The sequence below is a fragment of the Mesocricetus auratus genome, unplaced genomic scaffold, assembly GCF_017639785.1.
Source record: "Mesocricetus auratus isolate SY011 unplaced genomic scaffold, BCM_Maur_2.0 Super-Scaffold_100013, whole genome shotgun sequence".
In the NCBI taxonomy this organism is placed as follows: Eukaryota; Metazoa; Chordata; class Mammalia; order Rodentia; family Cricetidae; genus Mesocricetus; species Mesocricetus auratus.
The window spans coordinates 18,016,604-18,029,376 of record NW_024429196.1 but is presented as its reverse complement, the minus strand read 5'-3'; the positions used below and the strand labels follow the sequence as shown (position 1 = coordinate 18,029,376).

General features: G+C 38.1%; 1 protein-coding gene across 1 annotated transcript in view; it reads left to right on the top strand.

The window, feature by feature from the left end:
- Malrd1 (MAM and LDL receptor class A domain containing 1) overlaps positions 1–12,773 on the top strand; it is a 637,041-nt gene that overhangs the window by 102,559 nt on the left and 521,709 nt on the right. The window contains exons 9-10 of the mRNA XM_040755448.1: positions 2,028–2,120; positions 4,605–4,816. Coding sequence (XP_040611382.1) covers positions 2,028–2,120; positions 4,605–4,816 — 305 coding nt within the window. The remainder of the gene's footprint in view (positions 1–2,027; positions 2,121–4,604; positions 4,817–12,773) is intronic.

The following is a 12,773-nucleotide window of genomic DNA, read 5'->3' as shown; positions in this document are numbered from 1 at the left end:
TTAAACTTGATCTGGAATAGCAAATAAGCTTTTAAAATTATTGATTGATTAACCGATTAATGATTGCGTTTTAAGGTAACTGGGAACTAGAACATGATTGAAAACCTTTCTGAAGCTGGGAGTTTATTGTTTTTTAATATTGACACTTTAAAAAACTAACTAGATAGTCTGAAATTAAGGAGAGAACTTAAATGAAACCTACCTTCAATTAGCTGGGGGAAAATTATTTTTTCTTTGTCATTGCTTGTGTTTTCAAACAGAAAAATATAGTAGAAAAATCTCAATCTCATTTATAATATACCATTAAGTTAGTATATGGAAAAGCATTCAAATGTTCAAAGGACTCTGTTCCAAGGATTTGGTAAACACATTTATCTTCAGATAGAGGGAAATCAATTAGTCATGTGAGGAAAAAGGCAATTTGATTTAAATTATTCTGAAATCATCATTGTGGGAATTGGTGGTTCTAATTTGCCACACAATGTCTAAAAGCATTTTTAGAAGTGTCTTCATATTAAATAACTGAAGCTATGTGGAAAAAATTAGTGATGAAATGAGTTGTAGGTCTTAATTTCTTAAAACTAATTCATCTCAGTGTGACATGACAGCTCTCACCTCCAACCATATTTGAGTCCTGTAAAAATCTCAAGAATAGACAGGAATGGAAAAGGACAGGAAGTACACTTTTGTAGAGCTAAAAGACCTTGTTAAGCACTTGAAGCTTGGGAATCTTGGATAGGCATCAGAGAGGGTAGACCACTCAGTTGCAGATAGATTCATTTTAAGAAAATATTGGACATGGATGGTATAAGTAGAACTGAGTGAGGAGGCAGAAGGCTAGAGCCTGGAAACAGATCTTCCATCATAAGACTTATAAGTGGGAGTTTTCTGTTTTGTTTTTTCCCATTTCATACCAGAAGCAAGCAAGACTTGTCAGAGCTCAGCCCGAGGCAGTTATGTCAATGCTATATTTGCACTACTGGATTTCATGAACAATTTGTTTTCCCCCCAGGGAAATGGCAAAATAACTTGAATTCTTGCTAATATTTGAAGAAGCACAGGGTTAATTCAGAATATGGAAGCATGGTCCTAGAATACAATGACCAAAACTATTAGTTCTGATATGCAGCACAGTACAGACTTTATCTCAAGATCTCAGCTCATGCCACATAATAGTAATTCTTTTTTTTTTTTTGGTGGTGTTGTTGTTTTTTGAGACAGGGTTTCTCTGTATTGTTTTGGAGGCTGTCCTGGAACTCACTCTGTAGACCAGGCTGGCCTCGAACTCACAGAGATCCACCTGCCTCTGCCTCCTGAATGTTGGGATTAAAGGTGTGCGCAGATAGTAATAATTCTTGCTTGTCATTGCTACAATAAGTCATCATCATAGAAGTCTAAGATATAATATGATTTAAAAAAGCAAAAGGTTCTTAGGCAAAATTGCTAAAAGAGTCAAATATATGAATATAATCTTTAGACAGTACTTATGTTGTGTAGAAATTAGATTCACTTCTCCCATAGATTAAAAAACAAATAAACCAAAAACAAGATGGGTCTACATGTGCAGCTACATATTTGTATACCATATTGAGTCTTCCTTGCAATAATATTCAAGGAAGTAATATGTAATCAGGCCAGCATTTAAGTTAGAGATTCTACCAGTTGCTTTTTTGCAGTTTTATGTCAGAAATGCAATTACTTATTTGCTCTTGATAGGGGGGAAAATGTGTATGGTCAGGGTATGCTGTATACACATATGAAAATTCCACAGCAAATCCTGTTACTGTGTACAATTAACTTGTGTTAATAAAGGGAATTTTTTAAAAATAGTTTCATTATATAGATATGATTGCTTCTTATTTTCCTTCAAAATTATTCATTGTACTATTACACATGTACTTTAGAGTTCCCAGTACTTAACAGCATAAAGATACACAATCTCAACTAAACATAATTAGGAGAGCACTTATATAAACACGAGAGTAGCATTTTGGAAATTACTAACATTTTTCTATTTCAAATCAAAGGAAGAAAAAATGACTTGGACATTCAATTCATCAACTCACAACGCATGGGCAAAAGCAGATGTATTAATACCAGAAGGTCTGGGGATATTTAAGGTACAAAAGTATTTAAAGTTTTGTTGCAACTTTCATTTTTACTTCGCTAATATATAATTTGTCATCCACTGTTAAATTTAAATTACAAAAGTAGACTTGTATCTTTAGGGTTAATAATTACATTTGCTTTTCTCTATATTGGATCCTTAACAAGTCAAGCTCTCTGCAAGCAGAGGACCTGCTACCTCAGTGGTTCTCAACCCTCCTAATGCTACAACCCTTTAACACAGTTCTTCATGTTGTGGTGACCCCAACCATAAAATTACTTTTGTTGCTACTTCATAACTGTAATCTTGCTACTGTTATGTATAGCAATGTAAATATCTGTGTTTTCCTAAGGTCTTAGGTGATCCCTGTGAAAGGGCCATTCCACTACAATGGGTCACAACCCACAGGTTGAGAACCACTGTGCTAGAGGGCCCACTCTTACTCAAACCTGCTCATTCTCCATATGCTCTTTCCTAGTGCTTCTGAGATCCCAGTATTGCCCCAGGCAAGCATTTTTCTTCATGACATAGATATTTAGCAAACTGCTGAAATTCAGTTGATGAAATTACTATCTATATCATTATGCACCTGAAACAAATGGAAAGCTTGATGGATGATTTCTTTGAAGAACTGACTTGAGATTCTTTCCTGTATATAGTATATAGGCTGATGTTAGAGAGTGAGTAAGAAAGATAAGATTGACTGTATATGTTACTTAGAAGACTAGCATCATTGTTTATGGTCTTACTGTGTTTATATACCTCTTCCCAAATACTAAGGTTAACCATACAGACTTTTAGAATTCCATATGCCCTAAGCCTGGAATTTTTGAAGCATAGTATTTTCTTTTTTCTTTTTTGGTTTTTTGAGACAGGGTTTCTCTGTGGCTTTGGATGCTGTCCTGGAACTAGCTCTTGCAGACCAGGCTAGTCTCAAACTCACATAGATCCTCCTGCCTCTGCTTCCCGAGTGCTGGGATTAAAGGCGTGTGCCACCACCGCCCAGCCATAGTGTTTTTTATAACAGTCTTGCAATCTGAAATTTATATTACACTCTTTTGGGTTAACATCATGACACTAGTGTACCATCTTATAAGATGATACAATCTCTGAAAGACATATTCAGTAAGTTTATTTTTACACAAAGTGAAGTCAGCTTTATGATTTGGCAAAAAAAGGTAAAATAAAGCAAAATTTAAAGACAGCACATTTGGAATTATAAGTTTCTATTGCAGAAGAGATGGAATAAAAATATGAATATGAAATGGCAGAATATGGAGATCAAAGTTTAAACTCATCAGTTTTGAGGCCTGAAATGAATCATATATATCAGGTCTCTTGATGCTCTGAAAAGACATAGCTGTTGGCCCTATAATGTATGTACATAGGTGCTATTGATTATGGGAGACTGATGTAACAGCTTGTATACTTTTCTCACAACACAGGATTTTAATAGAGTATTATCTTCTGAAGAAAAACTTTAAATGCATTTGCCATCTGATAATTGATTCAAAGTATTTTTACACAAGAAATATGTACCTTTTTGTTCTTGAAAAAGTGAAATCTACACAGAATCCTTAAACTGGGTGAGGCTGAATGGGGCCAATATTTATTACTAATACTTTGGTGGATTTTTTTGTATAATATTCAGTGATTTTCTATTGAAATGGTAGCAATGATATTCTTTAGAGTTACAGAGAAATTCTCTTTTGTTTTGTGACTTTTCTTTGTAAGAAAAACCACACTTTCCCTGGAAAGTGGACCAGTGACAGAACAGACCAGAGTAAGAATGTCATCAAAGTAACTTGTCGGATCAGAGGGTATTGAACAGATCTAGAGGAGCCTTTTGAACCTCCTTCCTCCCTCCGAAAGAGAATGCTTCAGTTCCAAAGACATTGCTGAACACTTGAAATGGTGCTAATGGAATTCAGAAATTGGATTCTGTTCTGATTTCAATTCACTTAAATTACTCATAAGTAGCTTGTGGCTACTGAGTTGCACAGAAGGAAATTGGTTGCCATCTAGTGAGCTGTTTCTGCTACATCATCCTTCAGTTCATTAACCATTATTCTTGGTAGAACCTCAAGGACTCCTAATGCATTGATATTGTCCTGAATTTGACAGGCAGTGAAAGATTGGGTCCCTTACTAACATTGTGCATCTCCAGAAAAGTCAGGAAATCAACTAGACAAAATAGTTTTTTTGGTGATATTTGCATATTGGAAAACTAGGTCTTGGCTGGGTGGTGGTTCTTCTTGATTGCCCTCCCAGAAACTCTCATGAAGCCTATGTGCTTATCATTGTCAGGAATGTAGATCAGATTTGTCAACCAATAATCAGATTTTGCCATCAGTTGCATTTGGCTGTGTTTTAAAAAGGTGTTTTCCTCAGTGATTTATCTCTGTGACCCTTCTTCAGGTTTTTCCCTAAACTTTTTTTTTTTTTTTTTGTATTTTAAGAGTATACGTTCATCAACAAATCGTATTTTTCCATAAAGGTTGTTTTTGAAGGTACAGTTTTGAGACAGAGAAGTTTTATTGGGCTTGATCAGCTGTTGGTCTACACCTGTGAACAGACCCAGTCCCAGCAGCTTTGTTCTAAAATTGAGTACACTTGTACAAGTGGTCAGTGCCTTACCCACTCTTCAGTCTGCAAGTCTGGAATGAACTGTTCTAATGGGAACGATGAAGACTTGGAGGCTTCTGGTAAGTCATCTCCCTTCTGTGAGAAAAAATGAAAGTGCTTTCTCACTCTGAAACTACTGAACAAACTTCCTTTGTTGGCCTCTCTGTTGATTTAATGCTTGATGTCTGGTTCTAAAATCACTAATATCCTTTCTTTTCTACGTAAATTGTTATGATTAGTGTTGTGTGTGTGTGTGTGTGTGCATGTTTTGTGTGTGAGTATGCAGGTGTACTCATGTGTATGCTTGCACATATGTGTTCTTTGATCAAAGTAGGAAAAGAAGGAAAAATCGTGCTTGGTAACTTTCTTGATGGATATATTATAGACTGATAGCATTTGTTCAATACACCGTATTTTCCCCTCTAAGTAATTATCTTGGAAGCTGAGGAGGGAGAGGTTGTAGGTTGCCACTGCCCCTCCCCCTTTAGCCATGGTGACTATAGACATTCCTTCCAGCTATCTGTGGTCTTAAAGAAGGCCACACTTGGTCAACATCTTCCCTCTGGGCCTTGTATGAAGTGTTTCTGACAAGGACAATGAGGAGAGAACCCGAAATGGTGCAAACATAATCATACTTCCATGAAAATGTAATTTACATTAGAAGGCACATTCTAATTTACATTAGAATGGCTGTTCTCTTGTGAGGTAGCTTAGCACCTGAGTTCTATGGGCTGGTTTTAGAAACTATGAGTTCCAATAAATGAATCTGTTTATTGTATCACAAATAAGAAACTTTGTAAAAAAAAAACTAAAAATTTTACATTTATTTTCTGTGAGATATTATGTAGGGGAAAACATTGCAATGAGATAAATCCACCCTATAATGAAAAGATCTTTTACACAACATGCTTCTCTTGATGACCCAGTGAAGACTTTATTAAAGGCATTGGAGACAGTGGGAGAAGAAAATGGGCAAGCAAAAGAAAATACTCCCAGGTGGACCTAATTATAAACAGACATTCAATTAATTCTTCCAACCATATAATCTTCTGACCAGTGTGATCTCAGTGGGATTTGCACTTACCTTTCTTTTGCTTTCAAAGAGAATGAGGAGAATTTATTTTCTCTAATGTATATGAAATTTGTTTCTATGTTTTATTTAAATATTTTGTAGACAGTTTACATCATTTCTTTTGGGGAAAAGCACATTGCTAAGAGCTTCTATTATTTTTAATTTCAAAGACTGAGAGAAAGTATGTTCCCTTTTCAATTGTTCATTCGGAAGCTTGTCTTTTTTTAAAGATTTTTTTCATTTAAATTAGAGACAAGCTTGCTTCACATGTCAATTCAGCTCCCTCCCCTCCTCCCCAGCTTCCCACCTCCCCAGCCCCCCACTCAATCCCCACTCAGTCTGTCATTTCATTCAGGGCAGGGCCTAGGACCTCCCCCAAGAATCCAGGCTGAGAGAACATCCCTCATTGTGGAATGGGCACCCACAGTCCAATTGTATGCCAGGGATAAATACTGATCTACCAAGGTCCCATTGATTTCCTAGGCCTCCTTACTGACACCCTCATTCAGGGGGTCTGGATCCATCCCATGCTGGCCTCCCAGCCATCAGTTTGCAGTCCAAGAGCTCCCCCTTGTTAAAGTCAGCTGTTTTTGTGGGTTAAATCAACCCAGTCTTGACCCCTTTGCTCATCAGTCCTCCCTCTCTGTCACTGAGTTTCAGGAGTTCAGTTCAGTGTTTAGCTGTGGGTGTCTGCATCTGCTTCCATTAGTCACTGGATGAAGGTTGTATCCCAGACTCTCTGGCAGTGGGATTGCAGGCTGGCACTCTCCTGACCCATGTCTAAAATCCATATATGAGTAAGTACATACCATGTTTGTTTTTTTGTGACCGGGTTACCTCACTGAGGATAGTTTCTTCTAGTGTTGTCTATTTGCCTGAGGATTTCAAGATTCCATTGCTTTTTTTTTTCTGCTGAATAGTAATCCATTGTGTAAATGTACCACATTTTCTTTATCCACTCGTCAGTTGAGGGGCATCTAGGTTGCTTCCAGGTTCCGGCTATTACAATAATAATGCTGCTATGAATATAGTGGAACAGATGTCCTTGTTGTATGAATGTGCATCTTATGGGTATATGCCTAAGAGTGGAATTGCTGGGTCTTGTGGTAGACTGATTCCCATTTTCCTGAGGAATCTCCATACTGATTTCCAAAGTGTCTGTAGGAGTTGGCACTCCCACCTTGCCTTTCATTTTTTTTACCCTATAGTAAATGATTCTTGGCCCCTTCCACTTTAACTGGGGTCCTAAATCAAATACACCCCTGAACCATTAGCTGATATTTTACAAATAATTTTGTACATTTTTTGTTTATTAAAATGATGGCTAGGGATATTGAGCACTTTCTCAAGTGCCTCTCAGCCATTTTAGACTCCTCTATTGAGAATTCTCTATTTAGTTCTATAGCCCACTTTTAATTGGATCCTTTGGCTTATTGGAGACTTGCTTCTTGAGTTCTTTGTAAATTTTAGAGATCTGCCCTGTGTCAGATGTGAGGTTGGTAAATATCTTTTCCCATTCTGTGGACTGCCTTTTTGCCTTGTTGACTGTGTTCTTTGCCTTAGAGAAGCTTCTCAGTTTCAGGAGGTTCCATGTATTAATTGTTAACTTCAGTGTTTGTGCTACTGGAGTTATGTTCAGGAAGCAGTCTCTGGTACCAATTCATTCAAGGGTACCTTCCACTTTCTCTTCTAAGGGGTTCAGTGTGGCTGGATTTATGTTGAAGTCTTTGATCCATTTGGACTTATGTTTTGTGCATGGCAATAGACATGGATGTATCAGCATTCTTCTACATGCCAGAATCCAGTTATGGCAGCACCATATGTTGAAGATGCTTTCTTTTTTTCCATTGTATATTTTTAGCTTCTTTGTGACATTTGGCTGAGAGGCACTTGAGAAAGTACTAGCCATCAGGGAAAATGAAATCAAAACAACTCTGACACCCCTTTCAGAATGGCTAAAATAAAAAACACCAATGACAGTTTATGCTGGAGAGGATGTGGAGAAAGGGGAACACTCCTACACTGCTGGTGGGAGTACCAACTCATACAGCTACTTTGGAAATCAGTATGGAGATTCCTCAGAAAAATGGGAATCAGTCTACTACAAGACCCAGCAATTCCACTCTTAGGCATATATCCAAAAGATGCACATTCATACAACAAGGATGTCTGTTCTACTATGTTCATAGCAGCATTTTTTGTAATAGCCAGAACCTGGAAGCAACCTAGATGCCCTTCAACTGAAGAGTGGATACAGAAAATGTGGTACATTTACACAATAGAGTACTATGTAGCAAAAAAAACCCAAAAACAAAATAAACAAACAAAAAACAATGAAATCTTGAAATTTGCAGGCAAATGGATGGACTAGAAGGAACCATCCTGAGTGAGGTAACCTGGTCACAAAAAGACAAACATGGTATGTACTCACTCATATAAGGATCTTAGACACGGACCAGGGGAATGCCAGCCTACAATCCCACTGCCAGAGATTCTGGGAAACAATCTTCATCCAGTGACTGATAAATGCAGAGTTACACAGCCACAGCTAAACCCTGAGCTGACCTCAAGGAACCCAGAGACAGAGAGGGGGGACTGATGACATAGGGGTCAAGATTGGGCTTATTTAACCCACTGAAACAGCTGACCTGAACAAGGCAGAGCTCTTGAACCCCAGACTGATGGCTGGGAATCCAGAATGGGACTGACCCAGACCCCCTAAGTGTGGGTGTCAGTGAGGAGGCCTAGGTAATCTATGGGGCCTTGGGTAGTAGATCAATATTTATCCCTGGCATACAAATGGACTTTGGGTGTCCATCCCACAATGAGGGATGCACTCTCTAGGGGGAGGGTCTAGGCACTGCCCTGGATGAAATAACAGACTATGGAAACCCCCCAGTGAGGGTCTTATCCTCCCTGGAGAAAGGAATAGGGATTGGGGAGGGCGTTGGAGGAAGGAGGAGGGGGGAAAGGGAGAGGGACCTGGGACTGACATGTGAAGCAACCTTGTTTCTAGTTTAAATTTAAAATAAATGTCACAAATTAACTGTCTGCCATTTTTTCTAATGCAATCAATCTCAGAACTATTCTGTCAGTTCTTTTGGGTGAACAGCTTCTGCTATTTACTTACAGTAATTTTCCAAACACGCTAAGCTCACTTGTCCAATAAAAGATTGCTATGCTTGGTTGAGAGCTACTTGATAGTGATATGACATAAATGTAAAGCTATATTATATTATGCATTTCATATATATATTCATACATGTTGATGCCCAACTGACTACCTCACGTAAATATTCTTCTGGTCCTTTGATGGTTAATCTTTTTGTCACTTGTCTAGATTTGTAATCCCCTTAGAGACTGGTGAGGTTAACATGTAACAGTGTTACCAGCAGGTAAACTGAGGGCCAAGAATCATCTTGGATGTGAATGGCACCAAGCCATGAGAAGAGGGATGATTGATATAATAAAAGAAGAAAATCAAGTAAGAATCACAGCCTCCTCCTCTGCTACTGTGTGAGACAGGGAGAAGACTCTGTAACTGGTGTCCATGGCATGGTCTTCTGGCCTGTATATGGGACTAAGCATATTGCCACACCTAATTTTGTACATGATGCTGGGATCTGAATCAGGCCCTATCTCTCTCAACATGGTATATATAATTTGTGCAGCTGCATAAATATTTATGATATCCCAGAAACTTGGCAAATACTAATTTATGGGGATTTCCAGTTGATAATCTATACACAGTGTGCCTTCTGAAATCACGAGTCAAAATAACACTTCCCTTTTTATTTCCATTACGTATTTTGTCATAGTGACTATAAAACTAATCCAATTATATTTTCTCAGGGGAAACTATTTACAGTGAATCAGTAGCATTGTTCTAAGTTCAATGTTTCCATCACTAAAGCATAATACATTTGCGCACATGAATATACGTTTGTAGAAAAAGAGAAGTCCTAATTTTTAAAAATGTGATTGAAACATTTGCACATATTTTAGATTTCTGTTTTGCAAGTTTGAGTTTTTACTCAGATTTTAAAAATAAAATTATAGGTTTATAACAGAAGAAAAATGCCCTTATATGCTTTTGAATGTGTACATACATTTTTCCCATTGTTCTGTTTTTTCATGTGTGTGTTTGTGTATGTTTGCATTTGTGTGTATGTGTATGTTTGTGTGTGTGTCTGTTTGAGTACATACATTCATGTAGGAGGGAGAGAAAAGGGTTTGAAGTCTGCTGTCTCCCTCTATTGTTCAACTCCATATGTGACATCTCTCATTGAACACAAATCTCATTCATTTGGTTGAACTATCTGGCCAAAAAGCTCAAGGGTCCTCCTGAATTCACCTACGCAGGCATGGGATTACAGATGCATACTGCCACACCTAATTTTGTACATGATGCTGGGATCTGAATTGAGGTTCCATCTCCCTCAACATTGTGTATGTAATTTGTGCAGCTGCAGAAATATTTATGATATCCCAGAAACTTGGTAAATAATACTTTATGGGGATTTCCAGTTGATAATCTATACAGAGTGTGCCCTTCTGAAAAGACATCCTCACATAGATGCTCTTTAGAGCCATTGCTTTCAGGTATCTTTTAGAGTGACAGTACATACTAAGGTTGTAATCAGTAGATTGTAAAAGGCAGGTGTATGGAAAGCACCACTGGTTTGCTGGTGTTTTGCTTTTGTCCTGAACTCTGTGAACTTGGACAGCAGATTCAGCTTGCACCTGGATCAAAGTGACAAAACTGTGTGTGGGTCCTATACCAGCCCTGCAGAAATAAATGCTGGATTATAACATGGCCTCCAATAATTCATCTGCAACTTAAGCTTTGTGAACCACCTTAACAAAGAGGTTCCTAAAAATGAAGACTGGTCAGGGTAAAAACAGATGTCATATTAAAACTCATGTAAAAACTAAAGGCAAAGTACTCTGTGGCCCCCACCATTAGAGACCCGAAGTCCTAGCCCAGGTCACAGTACTGCACATTGCAGCTCCCATCCTGGCAGGAGCGAGTCCGCCCTGAGACTGCTAGCATCCAAGTCCCATTTTCCACCCACAGGACAGGCAAGGGTACAGCCTACCCAGAGATTGCCAAGGCCCTTATACTCAGTCAGCCTCCATCGAAGCAAGAGGAAAGCCACCAGGATATTGAATCTGCTCCCATGTACAGGAAAGGAACCATGGTCACATACCCACCAGAGACTCCTTCTGCACCCACAGGAAGAAATGATGGAAGGAGAAAATATGAAAACACACCTAGCAACAGAAAAACCAATATGACACCAGCAAAGACTAGAGACTCTACACTCAGGAGAACTGAACAGCCCATTGCAGATGAAGCAGAAGAGAAAGACCTTTAAAAAACTTAATGAAAATAATAGAGGCCCTCAATGAGGCTATGAGAATATCCCTTAAAGAAATGGAAGAAAAAAACAAACCAAAAATGCAAAAGATGCAAGATATGCAAGAAAAGACAAATAAAAATATCCAACAAATGCAAGAAGGAGAGGAAAGGACAAAACAAAAATTGAAAGAAACAATTCAAACAGTGCAAGAATTGAAAAATGAAATAGAGACAATAAAAAAACACAATCTGAAGAAAGGCTGGAAATAGAAAAGCTGGGCAAATGGTCAGGTACTACAGTACAAGCATTACCAACGGAATACAAGACATGGAAGAGAGAATCTCAGGTGTTGGAAGATACATTAGGGGAAATACATTCATCGACAAAAGAAAATCTTAAGTCCAACAAATCCCTAACACAAAACATCCAGGAAATATGGGACACCATGAAAAGACCAAACCTAAGAATAATAGGTATAGAAGGTGAAGAAAACCACCTCAAAGGGGCAGAAAACACATTCAACAAAACCATAGAAGAAAACTTTCTCAACCTAAAGAAAGACATGCCAATGAAGATACAAGAAGCTTACAGAACACCAAATAGAGTGGACCACAAAAAAGTCCCCTCGCCACATAATAATCAAGACCCCAAATATACAGAATAAAGAAAGAATATTAAGAGCAGCTAATGAAAAAGGACAAGTAACATATAAAGGCAAAGCTTTCAGAAGTCACACCTGACTTCTCCATGGAAACTCTGAAAGCCAGAAGGTCCTGGATAGATATTCTACCAACACTAAGAAACCATGGATGCCAGCCCAGACTACTATACTCGACAAAGCTCTCAATCACTATAGATGGAGAAAACAAGATATTTCATGACAAAACTAGATTCAAGCAATACATATCCACTAACTCAGCCCTACAAAAAGTTCTGGAAGGAAAACTCCAACCCAAGGAAGTTAACTACAACCAGAAAAACATAGGCATTAGATAATCCCACTTTATCAACAGCCACAAGAAAAAGGGGGTGAAATTCCACACATAATTCCACCACCACCAACCATTACAATTCAAAGAAGAATGAGCAATCAATGGTCTTTGATATCCCTCAATATTAATGGCCTTAACTCACCTATAAAAAGTCACAGGCTAACAGAATGGATTCGAAGACAGAACCCATCCTTCTGCTGCATACAAGAAACACACCTCACCCTCAAAGACAGACATTACCTGAGAGTTAAAGGTTGGGAAAAGATTTTCCAATGAAATGGACCCAAGAAACAAGCAGGGGTAGCAATCCTAATATCTAATAAATTAGATTAAAATAAAATCAATCAAAAGATATGAAGGAGGTCATTAATACTCATCACAGGCGAAATCCACCAAGATGAAGTTTCAATTCTGAACAGCTATGCCCCAAATACAAAGGCATCCACGTTCATAAAAGAAACATTATTAGAACATAAATCACATATAAGGCCCCACATACTTATAGTGGGAGACTTCAACACCCCACTCTCACCACTGAACAGGAATACCAGACAGAAACTCAACAAAAAAGAAAGGGTCTTATAGAAGTTATGACCCAATTGGGGTTAACAGAT